The 14680-nt window shown below is 43.5% G+C and overlaps 1 protein-coding gene across 1 annotated transcript in view; it reads left to right on the top strand.

Moving 5' to 3' along the window:
* The window catches only part of ABCC2 (ATP-binding cassette, sub-family C (CFTR/MRP), member 2), a 51529-nt gene that overhangs the window by 5228 nt on the left and 31621 nt on the right, over positions 1-14680 (top strand). Inside the window, exons 3-11 of the mRNA XM_012661756.1 lie at positions 2267-2392; positions 3822-3956; positions 4161-4268; positions 4680-4735; positions 6042-6276; positions 8163-8329; positions 9086-9263; positions 12506-12760; positions 14202-14267. Coding sequence (XP_012517210.1) covers positions 2267-2392; positions 3822-3956; positions 4161-4268; positions 4680-4735; positions 6042-6276; positions 8163-8329; positions 9086-9263; positions 12506-12760; positions 14202-14267 — 1326 coding nt within the window. The remainder of the gene's footprint in view (positions 1-2266; positions 2393-3821; positions 3957-4160; positions 4269-4679; positions 4736-6041; positions 6277-8162; positions 8330-9085; positions 9264-12505; positions 12761-14201; positions 14268-14680) is intronic.

Genomic DNA, 14680 nt, shown 5'->3' on the forward strand with positions numbered 1-14680 from the left:
TGGCACTCTAGCCCAGGCAACAGAGCAAGATTCTGTCTCAAAAAAAAAAAAAAAGTGGGGATGAAGTCAGTCCCCTCCACAGTAACAGGAGGCAACCAGCTCAATCCAGCAAAAGGTCTGCTTCTTTTTTTAAAATGATCCCATTATTTGGATGTACCATAATTTATGTGCCTTATATGGCAGGAATTTAGGTAGTTTCTAATCTTCTGCCATCATAAGCAATGCTGCAATTAGTAGCTTTGGATGTATGAATGTGTCTGTAGGATAAATTCCCAGAAATCAAATTAGTGAGTTAAGGGTAAGTGAACTCAAAAAAAATTTTTTTTTTTGGAGATGGAGTCTTACTCTGTTGCCCCAGCTACTAGAGTGCTGTGGCATCATCATAGATCACTGCAATCTCAAACTCCTGGGCTCAAGCAATCCTCTTGCCTCAGCCTCCCAAAGAGCTGGGGCTATAGGTATGAGCCACCGTGCCCAGCCAGAGGTTTTTTTTAAAATTACTTTGTAGAAGTTCTTTATAAAATTAAATGGTCCTTTTTGATATGAAATGCTCAGTATATTTCCAATCAATTATATGAGTTTAATATATATAAGCCTTTGGCAAGACCCCCTCATTTTCCTTGGCCTGGGGAGTACTCTGCTGGTTAATATTCCCTAGTCATCCTCCAGGGTGGGTGCTTTAGCTCCAACTTGCTCTATTTTACCTCCTAATTTACCTAGAGACAAACATACCTTACCACTTCTAAAGCTATCGTGTTTTTTTCCAAAGCCTTGTAATCTCTTTTGAGGAAAGCACCATATAGTATATTACATACTTGAGAAAACTGCATTCCTGTCTTTGACTCTACTGCTTTCTTTTTTTTTTTGAGACAGAGTCTCACTCTGTTGTCTGGGCTAGAGTGCTGTGGTGTCAGCCTAGCTCACAGCAACCTCAAACTCCTGGGCTCAAGCAATCCTACTGCCTCAGCCTCCCAAGTAGCTGGGACTACAGGCATGCGCCACCATGCCCGGCTAATTTTTTATATATACATTTTTACTTGTCCAGCTAATTTCTTTCTATTTTTTTAGTAGACACAGGGTCTCGCTCTTGCTCAGGCTGGTCCAAACTCTTGAGCTCAAACGATCCACCCGCCTCAGCCTCCCAGAGTGCTAGGATTACAGGAGTGAGCCACCACGCCCGCCAACTCTACTGCTTTCTAAATAATAGCACTGGTCCTATAGTTAAAGGTGTATTCATCTCCTTCCTTGGCTGGTTTTTATTACAAAGGGCTCAATATCTCTACATGAACCATTCTGGATCAGTGAGACTTAAGAGAATGAGTAGGGGTAGATGGATGGGAGTAAAAATGGATGAGGGGATGGGAGATGGTACTAGATAAAGATCTTTATTTTGGGAGCTAAGACTGTGGTGTACCTCCTCAGTGAAGGCAGCAATTTTCCCTCCTGATGGGTAGAGGGGTGGGCCTTTAGAAGAGTACATCATGTATTATGTCTTATGAGCTCATAGGACAAATATTGATTGGTGTTATGTGGGATCAAGACTGGGACCAATGACCAAAGAAGGGGATATTTAGGAACATATTAACTTTCCATTGCTGTGTAACAAATTACCCCCAAAATTAGCAGCTTAAAAAAGAAACATTTTTTTTTATCTTACAGTTTCTGTGGGTCAGGCATTTGGGAACAGCTTACCTGGGTTCTGCTTCGAGGTCTCTCATGAGGTTGCAGTTAATACATGCTGGCTGAGGGTTTGAGTGGGGCTAAAGGGTCTGCTTCGGAGATGACTCTCTCACATGGCTGTTGCAGAAGGTCTCAGCACCATACCAAGTGGACCTCTCCCTAAAGCTGGTCGCTTTGCCCAGAGTGACTGATCTGAGAGAGAGAACAAAGAGAAATAACCTAGCCTTGGGAGTCACACACTGTCACTTCCACCATTTTCTATTCATTAGAAGCGAGTCACCAAGTCCAGTCCACATTCAAGGGATGGGGAACTAAGCTCTACTTTTTGAAGGGAGGATTATCAAAAAATTTGTGAATATATCTTAAAACATCACACTCAGCATTCCTCAAAAACCATTATTATGGCATATTTTAACATTATTCCATTACTTGAACTATATGTATCCATTCACTCCAGAAATATTTATTAAGTGTGTTATCTGAATCATCAGATACCAGTTTTCTTATCAATTATTGGAAACCATTTTGTTCTAAGAGCCTTATAAAGAAAGATATCCTCCTAACAGTGGTCTTTTTCCTTTCTCAGGTGTTTGTTGGGTTTCTTCTTATTCTAGCTGCTATAGATCTAGCCCTCGTTCTCACAGAAGACTCTGGACAAGGCACAGTCCCTGCCGTTAGATATACCAACCCAAGCCTCTACCTAGGCACGTGGGTAAGGCCTACTACCACCTCCACATTATTTATCTTCTCTCTACCCATAGACATCTAGCTGAAATTTACTCTTGGGGATGAAATTAAGTACAATTTCACCTATCTTTTTTCACGGGACCTATAGGATGGCAAAGCTTGATTGTAATGGGGTGGAACAAAGTTTAGCTTTTCATTTTCTTTTGAACACTAATTTATAGAGCCTTCTCCCTAGGTTAAGTATTAGCTTTAATAAATAAGATATATGTCTTATGCCCTCATATCTTGTCATCTAAGGATCACAGATGAGATCTAGATTTCTTGAGTAAAAGACTTTAAAATGCTGTAAATACTATTTTTGAATTGATTGACTGGTGACTCTAATCAATGGATCACTGAATCTAGAGTTATTTGTTTAAACTTGATATCAAAAACTGATGTCTCTCCTGCAGGCGTGTTTTTTTCTGGGGGGAGCTGTACAGTGTTTAAAGAACAATTGAATTAGTTGCCATTGTTTTAAAAGAGGAATATGACACATAATAATTTGGATTTCCAAACTTTATTGAAAAATTAAAATGTCTGGCAACCATGGACCTACGATCCCATGGAGCAATGTCAGCTGGGCCTGAGTAGCAGTCGTCCCCTTTAGACCAAGTGCTCAGCACGGTCCTCCCTGCCCCCTTGCCCTGCCTTCACTCAATAACATGATCTGCCTGGCCTCAGTAGGCATTTTTATTTGCTACGGCTGTTACGGAACAAAGAAAGGTCTAGAGCCTAGACTCTAGGCAATGCTGTGCTGGATCTGGCTCACACAGATCTGATTGTGTATATCTCTTCCGAACCCCGCATTCCATGACATCATGTTGGTGTTTGAAACCCGTAGCAGCGGGAGTATTTATACCATGAAAATTGGCAAATGCTACAGATCATGGCTTTTTCTCCCCAGAATGCTTATTTACTAGCACAGCACTAGGTCTAGGAAATCAACATTTAATTTATTATACCTAAGTGAGATAATACAAAGCAAGGTTTATTTGTATTTTAATTAATTGCTCGGTCTGATATTAGAAAATCGAGATACAGATACCTTTCACCTAATTTATCAGAACCTGCCTTCCCAACCTTACTACTGTAGTGCCTGAAATTAATTTCCTTGGATCTTGAAAAGGTTTTTCTAGCTCCCAAAGTAATTCCACTAAAATGCAGTTAGTGACCTTCTGCTTTCTTGGCTAACTTGCCGCTCAAGTGTGGTGAACAGAGATAAGGCCCCGAAAGGGGGGATTGGATGGCACAGGGAGGAAAAGTGCTGGTAGGCATTTGTGTGCTCCCTGCCTGGCCAGATCACTTGCCGTCTCCTCCTTCAGCCCTCCTTTCTTCCCATGTTCCCTGAACTCCTTCTGCCCTCTGTCCTTAGTGACAATGTTCTTCAGGACTTCATGTGAATTTCTCTTTAGCTCCTGGTTTTGCTGATCCAACATAGCAGGCAATGGTGTGTACAGAAAAACTCTTGGTTCCTGTCCATATTCTGGATTCTCTCAATTCTCTGCGGCACTTTCCAATTTCAGACTCTGATCCGGACACTCTTACAGGTAAGGAGAAAAGAGTGGTGACATGAGAAGTTACCACTGGGCAACTCTGAGTCAGAGTAAGTGGCATCAAGTATGCTAAGCTCCAGGATAGAATTTGATCAGGGGGATTTGATAATAGACTTTAATCATAAGCATTGATATGTATGAGCCGTTTAAACTTAATTTGCACAAAAGTCTCATTTTCTCTGTTTTTCCCCCCCATAGGGCGACAATTCTAATCTGGCCTACTCCTGCCTGTTCTTTATCTCCTATGGATTCCAGATCCTGATCCTGATCTTTTCAGCATTTTCAGAAAAAGATGACTCATCAAATGTGAGATTCTAAATATGCCTATCTCATATGTTACTTGGATAATATCTTAGCAAATATAACTTTGAGATGTCTAGATTTCCTGGGAGGTTCCACAAGCCCAGAATAAGGTAGTAGAGGCCATTTTATGATATAAGGAAACAATGGGAAGATTACTAAATATTGATTTTTACTTTCACCTGCCAATCTTCAGCATGGGCAATTAACTCATACATCTATGCCAGAAAATCTGATTATCATTCTACCAGTGACCTTAGGGTCTCCAAATAAGGGTCTCTGTACATTGACCAATGGACTTAAGCCTCAAATCTGGTTTCAAGCACATCATATCTTTAAAAATCAGTTTCTGATTTTAGAGTCCTGTAGAGTTCCTGTCTCCAACTGATGTACTTTTAAATTTTTTGTGTCTTTCAGAATCCACTCGACACGGCTTCTTTTCTGAGTAGAATTACCTTTAGTTGGTATGACAGGTAGGAAATGCCTAGGGTATGGGTTGTCGTGTCCCTATGCCTTCATTCTTCTGAAAGTGACAGAAATCTTAATTTTTAAAAATGCCTCCTGTGGCCTCCCTTTTTCTTCGAGTCAGAGAGTATTAAAACTTACAAGTGAATTTAATTCAGCCCCTCCACTGGGTGGATTGGGATGCTGAGGAGAGGATGGAGGGGGATTTGTTTTTGGTAGCCTGGGGGTTCCCCAGGGGAAGAGCGAGGAGGTGGCAGGACAGGAAAGGCAGAATGTGGAGGCAGGCAGTCAGGCACAGATTCAGAGGGTAAAGGATGGATAACGGGCCTGGGCTATCAGAGGATCTGGAGGAGGCATCCTTGGCCTTCATAGCGAAGGCCATGAACCCATTTAGCAGGCTGGGAAAGCCCATAAATCCCTTCTCAGAGGGATTAATTAAACATATGAAATAAAAGACATAGAGTTATAAAGAAAACCAAATACATGAAAATATAGGTATCAAAATATTTTAAAAATATTAGTCGGGTGTGGTGGTGGCAGGTGCCTGTAGTCCCAGCTACTTGGGAGGCTGAGCCGGGAGGATCGCTTGAGCCCAGTTTGAGACTATAGTGAGCTATGATGATACCACTGCACTCTAGCCTGGGCAACAGAATGAGACCCTGTCTAAAAAAAAATTTTTTTAAAAAAGCAAATTTGTAGTATTTGTAGTATAGTATTACTATACTACACGTATAGTAATACGTGTACTTTTTTATTAATGCATTAAATAACAAAATGTAATGATGACTCTAATTATGACCATAATTTCACAGTAGTGATGGGCATAAGTGAGCCATGAAAACCTCTGGGATTTCTAAAGGCTAGATAAGAATAGAATAGAAGCTATTACAAATAAAGATATAACTTATTTTCCATCCACATTCTCAAACCCCAGCTTGAGGAGCCCTGATCTAGACAGTTTGGAAGCAGCCTCGGGGTCTGCTCCATTTCCTAAGGGCACCAAGGAGATGCCAGAGTGGCAGAGGCAGCCAGTATTTGAGGAGGAAGGAGCAAGGCAGGGAGATGCTCTTTTGGCTCTTAATTCAACAGTGCCCCTCCCTCTCCCCTTCTCTTGTCTTTGAACACATTCTGTGACCCCTACCTCTTTCTTTTTCTTCTCTCCCCACGCTTCTATCAAGTTCAAAGGGCCAGGGGATAGGGATAGTGGGGCAAGAGAGAAGGCCCATCCCTCTGTCCCTCCATCCCAGAACCAGGAGGCAGGTTCTGATAGAGGCGGCCTGGAGGGTCTCAGCCTGTGGGTCTCTCTTGTTCCAGCACTGTTCTGAAGGGTTACAGGCAACCTCTGACACTCAGTGATGTCTGGGAAGTTAGTGAAGAGATTAAAACCAAGTCATTGTTGAGCAAGTTTGAACTGCACATGGCCAGAGAGCTGCAGAAAGCCAGGCGGGCATTCCAGAGACGGCAGCAGAAGAACTCCCAGCGGAACTCGGGAGCCAGGCTGAATGGCTTGAACAAGAACCAGAGTCAAAGCCAAGATGTCCTTGTCCTGGTAACTATTCCCTGAGTGTCTGTGCGAGCGTGCTGTGTATCTCAGGCAAGAGGACATCAGTGTTGTGGCGATTCTGTTCTTACATTTTTATAGCACTTCATATTTTTGGGTATGTTTTATACTGTTAGTGGTATTCACAATACTAAGAATACTCAGTGATGGATACGTGGGGGTATAATGTACTGTTCTTTCTCCTTTGGGATATATTTGAAATTTTCCATAATAAAATGGTGTTTTAAAAAATAATACCTTGGCATTATTAGAATTTGCAAATTGGTAGGGGTTAGCATTAGCGGCCAATTTCTTAATTTGTTCACTTGAAAATATTTACTGAGCACAAGTGTGTGTTAGTGACTGTTCTGGGCACTGAAAGGGTGCCCATCTTTAGAGCGCTAGGAGATATACAATAAGCCCATACATACGTCACTCTTTGAGAGTGCTGAGCGCTATTGAGAAAATAGGACACGTCAGTGTATTTGGAGTGAAGCGCTACACTAGACAGAGTAACAGGGGAGGCTCCTCAGAGGAGGTGACGTTTGAACAGACACCAAGTGATGAGAACCGTCCATCTCTAGGACAGAGGGAAGCATATTCCAGCCAGAGGGGGCAGGAGTGCAAGGCTGAGGCAGGAGCACGTTTGGCTCATTTAGGGAACAGGAGGAAGATCCAGGAGCATCCAGAGAGAGGCTGAGCACGGGGTGAGCTGAGCCCAGGGAGGGGGACAGGGACTGAGCTGTGTAGACCCTTTTGGGCCATAATAAGGAATACGGACTTTGAAGTCTGATGGAAAGCCAGTGGAAGGTTTCGAATGGAGGAGCAATGTGATTGGATTTATGTTTTTAAAGCTTACTTGGGCCACTGTATGGAAAATGGATCTTTGCGGGGATAGGGTGGGAGCTGGAAGGAAGGCTGGGGGATCGTCCAGGCAAAAGAGGCTGAGTGGATGGGACCTCAGTGAAAGAAACTATGAGAGGTTATCCCTGGTAGAAAATCCTGAAAACCAAGGCCGAGGAGCTGGAATTTGGGGTGTGGTGAGACGCAGAGGGTGTAACAAGGAGGCCCAAACAGAAAAAAGAGGCTGGTGACTGAGTCGTGATGCCCTGTGTATGAGTTTCCTGGGGTGCCATAACAAAGTGCCACAGACTGGATAGCTTAAAACAACAGAACTTATTGTCTCACAGCTCAGGAGGCCAGAAGTCTGAAATCAAGATGTCAGCAGGGCCTCGCTCCCTGTGAAACCTGCAAGGGAGACTCCTTCCTTGCCTCTCTTCCACCTGTGGGTTTTGCCAGCCGTCCTTGGTGGCCCTTAACTTGTAGTTGCATCACTCTAATCTCTGCCTCTGTCATCACATGTGTCTGCCTCTACTCTTCTTAGAAGGGCACCAGTGATATTGAATTAGGGTCCACCCTCATGGCCTCATCCTAACTCGATTACATCTGCAAATGAGGGCTACAAATAAGGGCTCATTTTTAAGGTACTGGGGGTTAGGACTTCAGTGTATCTTTTGGGAGGACACAATTCAACCCATAACCCGTCACAGCAACCACAGGCAAGAAAAGAACAGAAAGAGCCTCTCGCCCTCAGGATCGCCCACAGGCCCCCCACTTGGAGTTCGTTCTCTGTTTTCATGTGGGATTTTTACCAGGGCAGTTGCCTGGTTTTCTAAACCAAAATAGATTAAAGTATCCAATTAGGAGGGGGAGAGAGGAACATTGAAGCCTGCTCAAGAGGGTGGAAACAACTGGGCAATGAGGAGAAGATAAAAACCTGTATAAGGAAGGCAACAAAGCTCACAGACTGAACACTCTGGAGCTGTTGGGGCCAGAACAAAGTCTCACACCACACAACTCTGTGGACAACTGTTGTTGTTTGGTTTTGTACCTAGGAAGAAGCTAAAAAGAAAAAGCAAAAGAAGTCTGGGACCACAACAGATGGGCCGAAGTCCTGGTTGGTCAAGGCCCTCTTCAAAACTTTCTACATGGTGCTCCTGAAGTCCTTCATACTGAAGCTAGTGTATGACATCTCCGTGTTTCTGAATCCTCAGCTGCTGAAGTGAGTCCCCAGGCCTCGGGTTGTCCTTTCAGGGCCTCCTCTGCCACCTTCCTTTTTGCCCCTTATGTGTGCAGGCAGGAGCTTTTATTAAATTCCCATTTTAAAAAATGCTCATCATTTTCTTTGACCTTACAGCACTGAGTTCATGAAGAGTGCAGGCAGTTTTCAAGATCTAAGATAATATATCCTTTTGCCTCTCTCTTTCCCACGTCCCTCTCTTCTGGGGGCCAGGTACTTGTTAAACAGAACTGCTCTGGGTTGAGCCATGTCCAAGAAGTGAGCAGCATCCCCCAGGAGAGTAACTAATGTCCCCTCCCCACAGTCGCAGCCTTCCATGGGAGGGTTAAGTTAATCATGACGTGATCTGCTGTGGTCTATGGAATGATCCACTTGCTCACTTATGCTTTTCAGGCTTGTTTTGTCCAGAAATGAATCAGTTTGTCCCACACAGCCTCTTTTACCAGGGAGTAGGGGAAGACAGGGCCACAGCATTGCAGTAGCAGCCAAGTGGAGTGTTCGTTTCATTACCCATTCTCACAGCCATCGGTTATCAACCCTAAGCTGTTGCTGCGTGTCTTCAAGTAAAAGCAAGACCATTGGCAAGACTGTGGGGCTTAGGTCTTCCAACAGTGTTGGACAATTCTGGCCACTTTTGTTCGCCTCTATTGTAAGGGTAGAGTAGCCAGCTGTGCACAAGGTGAGTGAGGAGTCCTCAGAGGCTTCCTGGGTATAACTTACTTGGTTTTGTTCTGACAGATTGGTGATCTCCTTTGCAAATGACCGTGACACATATGTGTGGACTGGATATCTCTATGCAGTCCTCTTATTTGTGGTGGCTCTCCTTCAGTCTATCTGCCTTCAGAATTATTTTCAATTCTGCTTCCAGCTGGGTGTTAACGTACGGACAACCGTCATAGCGGCTGTATATAAGAAGGTAAGCAGAATACATCAGGTATCACCAACAAAAATCCCCTTAGTCAATGTGAGCATTTATTTCAAGATTGAGAAAATTTGATGAAAATTGTAACTAGTCTCAACACTTAATTTTGACTAGGCTTACAGCCTCCTTAAAATGTTTCTTTGGAAATTAAAATATGAAAAGTGTGTTTACACACATAGGGTGTGAGGGCCTGAGGAGGGAGAAGGTACACCCCAGGGAGAAGACAGCAAGCTCGTCTGCTGCTCACGGTCTGCCTTTCAGCCTTGTCAGCTTGGATACCTGTTCATCTCTTCCTGCCTCTCTTGACAAAGTGAAAATGCCTTGAGAAAGAATGTAAAGTCAGAAAAAAAACCCACCAATATTTAACCCAAGTACTTTATGAAACTCAGCTCAGAGAGCTGGTATCTCAAATTACAATTTTGCCAGGGCTCCATCTCCCCAGACCAGCTTTTTCCTGGCAACTTATTTTTCTAATCTTTAATAGCTACCCAAACCCTCCTCTGCCTGACTTCTTTTTTTGATTTATAAATAGATTCATTCTGATTACTGAGTTCTGCTGACTTGGGAGCTTTTCCATTTCCTTAAGATGATTTTGGTCATCTTCCCTCTGATATGTTGTGTTTTTGTTTTTGTTCGAGACAGGCTGTGTCACCCTGGCTAGAGTGTAGTGCCATCACCATAGCTCACTGCAACCTCAAACTCCTGGACTCAAGCTATACTCCTGCAACAGCCTCCCAAGTAGCTGGAACTACAGGCGTGCATCACCATGCCTAGCTAATTTTTCTGTTTTTTGCAGAGATGGGGTCTCGCTATGTTGCCCAGGCTACTCTCAAACTCCTGGGCTCAAGCGATCCTCCTGCCTCCCAAAGTGCTGGGATTATAGGTGTGAACCACTGCACCTGGACTTGATATATTGTTTTTAAGGTTTAACTTTCTCAGGGCAACTCTATTTTCCTTGTGTCCCTAATGCCAAATAAAGTCTCATTGTGTCCCTTAAGAAATATAACTGTAGTTATAATCAGTGACTACAAGCTTGAGGGGAAACTTCACATATGAGGAGATAGGACTTTTTGTGGGTCAGAACATCAGTTGCCTTTCTTCCTCTTTTTCTTCCATTCACTGGAAAGTTCCATCAGAGTGACTTCCCTATTATAGTTCCTACTTTTTGCCTTTGCTTTCCTCTCTTGAAATACGAATGTATCTTTGTCTTCCTTGAGTAGATGTTTACTTATGGAGAGACACTGGCAGGTAATCTAAGTGTCTTTAGATTAGAAGTCTGGTCAAGTCTTCTGAAATCTCAGATACCTCCACACTGGAATTTGTCTTCCTCAAAATTGATTTTTTTGATCTCCTTATTCCTTCTGGAGATATTGGATTTCTGCTGGTTATAGTTACAGTCGATAAAGAGATTTGTAAAATAAAGCCCTTAATGATATTTTTATTCAAATATATATTGCTATTAAAAGAGTGAAAGAAAATTACAAATGTCATATGTTTAAACAATGCTTCACTGTTTATGAAACATTTTTTACATTCATTATCAACTCGTAGCCCTGTGAAATAAATACATTATCTCTTTTTTATAGCGAAAAAGAAGGCTTAGATAATTCCAATGCCTACAATCACATAGCCAGGACTTACCCCCAGACAAGAGGTATTGGGACTATATCAATGACCTTTCTACATAATTGAAATTTATTGAAAAAAGAAATGCATAGTAATTACCTTGAAGGGTAATTAGATGTTGTTGGGGTTGTTTGTTTGTTTATTTGTTTTTCTGTACCAAAGGGGAGGCATAGCAGTGGGTTGATTCCTCTAGAACCTTGGTGGCCAAACATTTTAGAAAATTTTCTTCTTTTTACTGTATAACCAAGAATCATGGTATGTTCCAAAGAATGTATTGGCGGATTAAGATGACAGTAGAACTTCTAGGAGAAAGATTAAGTTAGGTATCTAGGCCACTTGTAGCCCACACACTGTCTTTGTGGAAATTAGAAGAAGGTAGATCCCCTTGTCTGGGAAGATGTGGGCCACACCAGATGGTGCCTTGGTGAGTATAATACAAGCTGGTTTCAGTGCTGTGGTGCATTTGTGCAAGGCATTGTTGTAGGTGACAGATCTGTGGGTATCAGCCTTCTGATCTCTCTTAACTTGAGAACAGGAGGCTGATACTACAAGACCAGGCATCTAGCTATTGCCTGAAAAATCCTGACAACAGACAAGTCATTTTACTCAAATGTATGAACTGTGAAGTTTTCCTCTCCATTCTAAAATCTCTTTCCTTCTTGGGAATGTTTGATACCTCCTCATGAGAGTATGACTTCAAATAACATTGCCACATCAAAAGTCTCCAAGGTCAAAATCAATACATTTTCCCTCTCTCCCTCCATCCCTCCTTTTCTTCCATTCTTCAGTATTTGATTCTCTGTGTGCCCACATAATATAATAGTGAAATTGGCTGAGTGTGGTGGTTCACACCTATGATCCTAGCACTTTGGGAGGCCAAGGTGGGAGGATTGCTTGAGGTCAGGAATTTGATACCAGCCTGAGCAAGAGTGACACCCCCTCTCTATAAAAAAATAGAAAAATTAGCTGGGCGTGATGATGCATGCCTGTAGTCCCAGCTGTTCGGGAGGCTGAGGCAGGAGGATTGCTGGAGCACAGGGGTTTGAGGTTGCAGTGAGCTATGATGGTGCCACTGCACTCTAGCCCAGACAACATAGCAAGACTCTGTCTCAAAAAAAAAAAAAAAAAAAAGAAAAGAAATAAAAGATATAGTAGTGAAATAGACAGATGTAGCCCTTGTCCTCAGAGTTTACATCTGGTGGAGAAATAGACAAAATAATTATGGTTTATTTTGGTGAATATAACAACAGAGGTAAGCACAGGATATTATGGAAGTGCACAGGAGGAGCATCTAACCCCAACTTGGGAGTCAGTGTAGTTTTCTCAGAAGTTGCATCTCAGCTGACACCAAAGGAAAAACAGGAGTCTTCTGGACAAAGAAGTGTGTGGATGGGTAGGGTTGGAGGAAGGTGGGACTAGGAGGAAAGAGTGGTCAAGAATAAAAGAACGCTGTGTGTAAGATTTGGAAGCAGGAAGTCACAGACCCATGGAGAAGTTGTGTCTGTGTGGAGCCCATCTTTCCATTATGTTCTCACTTCCTGAGTTTCCCCTTCTGCTCCTCAGTGTCCTTGGCCTTGTCTGTGGGTCCTAATTCCGATCTTTATCTTTAGGTGCTAACCCTATCCAACTTGGCCAGGAAGCAGTATACCATTGGAGAGACAGTGAACCTGATGTCTGTGGATGCCCAGAAGCTCATGGACGTGACCAATTTCATCCACATGCTGTGGTCAGGTTTCCTACAGATTGTCTTATGCATCTACTTCCTATGGAGAGAGTTGGGACCCTCAGTCTTAGCAGGTGTTGGGGTGATGGTGCTCCTAATCCCTGTTAATGGGATACTGACTACCAAGAACAGGAATATTCAGGTAAAGAAACAGAGTCACCTGAGGAATATATGCTCTATTTAAAATCTAAACTCTTTTGCTTACTGTGCTGTAATTCTTGGTGGGAGTTTGGGCAAGGCAAAGCTGGTAGAAGACTTTCCACCATCCCAGATGTACTTGCCTTTCTCTACCTCTTTTCATCTTCTGACCACTCTTAGAGTTTATATACTCTCCTCTGCATTCGAGGTAGAGGAAAGAGACGAGAGGGAAGGGCTTCCCTGAGGCCCCTGCACATCATTCTTCCATCCTGCTCTGCCGGCTGCCCAGAGAACAGTGAATTTTGACCCTGCTTCTCCATCATAGCAATACAAACCAACCACACAGAGCAGTCACACGAATGACCCAGACTTTAAGCCTAAGTGCTGGCAATCACCCTGCCACCAACAGGTGGGAGAGCTCCATGTGGACGGTCCTCAGTCCTGCCAGAGTCATAGGTTGGGTGGGTGAAGTTGATGGTGTATGTGACCAATTCATTCATTTGTTTTGTATTTATTTAGTTACAAATAATTGATTTAAAAATATCCATTGCACATCTTACTTATATGAGAACACAGCAGTAAATTGGCCAATGTTCCTGCTCTCATGGATCTTACATTCTACTTGGGGGAGGGGTGGAGAGACAGATGATAAACAAAGAAGAAAATAGAGCATAATAAGTATTACTCAGAGAATTCAACGGGGCGATGTGATGGCAAGTGGGTGGGTGGTTATTGTCGATGAGGAGGTCGAGGAAGGGCTCTGTGCGGAGGGATGTTTAAGCTGAGCACAGGATGACACAGCCTGATTGTGAAGCAGAAATCCTTGGGAAGAGCAGGGGAAGGACGGCCTGGGAAGAGAGTACGGTCAGGCAAAGGCCGAGGGGCAGAAGCAAGGTTGGCGTGTTCAAAGATCAGAGAGGGCCGGGCGCGGTGGCTCACGCCTGTAATCCTAGCACTCTGGGAGGCCGAGGCGGGCGGATTGTTTGAGCTCAGGAGTTCGAAACCAGCCTGAGCAAGAGCGAGACCCCGTCTCTACTAAAAATAGAAAGAAATTAATTGGACAACTAAAAATATATAGAAAAAATTAGCCGGGCATGCTGGCACATGCCTGTAGTCCCAGCTACTCGGGAGGCTGAGGCAGGAGGATTGCATGAGCCCAGGAGTTTGAGGTTGCTGTGAGCTAGGCTGACGCCACGGCACTCTAGCCCGGGCAACACAGTGAGACTCTGTCTCAAAAAAAAAAAAAAAAGATCAGAGAGAAGACGGGTGTGGCAGGAGCGGAGGGGGCAAAGAGGAGGGTGGGGAGCGATGAATGTCAGCACTGGGCACCTCAAGTTCTTACTAAGTGTCAGCCACAAGTGCCACTGAGGCCTGACGTCCACAGCAAACCTGGACCCTCTCACGTGGAAGTGTGTTTTGATTTTGTTTTGCTTTTCTCCTGGCAGGTAAAAAATATGAAGAATAAAGACAAACGTTTAAAGATCATGAATGAGATTCTCAGTGGAATCAAGGTAAGAAGCTGAGCTAGGTGGCCCTCTGTGTGCAGCGACAGAAGTGGCGGATTTCTCGGCCTTAGTGAGCCCCGGGAGAGGTCATGAATTCCTGCCCCTGGGCCTCCTGTGTCTCACAGGACTCCTGCTTCATCTTCGACTCCCCCGCCAGGCCCTCTTTTGAACCTCAATTTCTATTTATTTACCCTAAGTGCGGGGTTTTTTGGGTTTTTTACACTTTACTGTAGAAATCTTTAAATGTATACAAAAGTAGAGAGAATGATATAATTGAACCCATGTGGACTTACCACACAGCTCCAGCAATTATCAGCATGACCGAACTAGTTTCATCTAGAAACCCACTTCCCACTTCACATCTGGTAGAGTATTTTAAAGCAAATTGTAGATATCCTGTCATTTCATTCGTAAATACT

The sequence above is a fragment of the Propithecus coquereli genome, unplaced genomic scaffold (assembly GCF_000956105.1).
Source record: "Propithecus coquereli isolate 6110/MARCELLA unplaced genomic scaffold, Pcoq_1.0 Scaffold73, whole genome shotgun sequence".
In the NCBI taxonomy this organism is placed as follows: domain Eukaryota; kingdom Metazoa; phylum Chordata; class Mammalia; order Primates; family Indriidae; genus Propithecus; species Propithecus coquereli.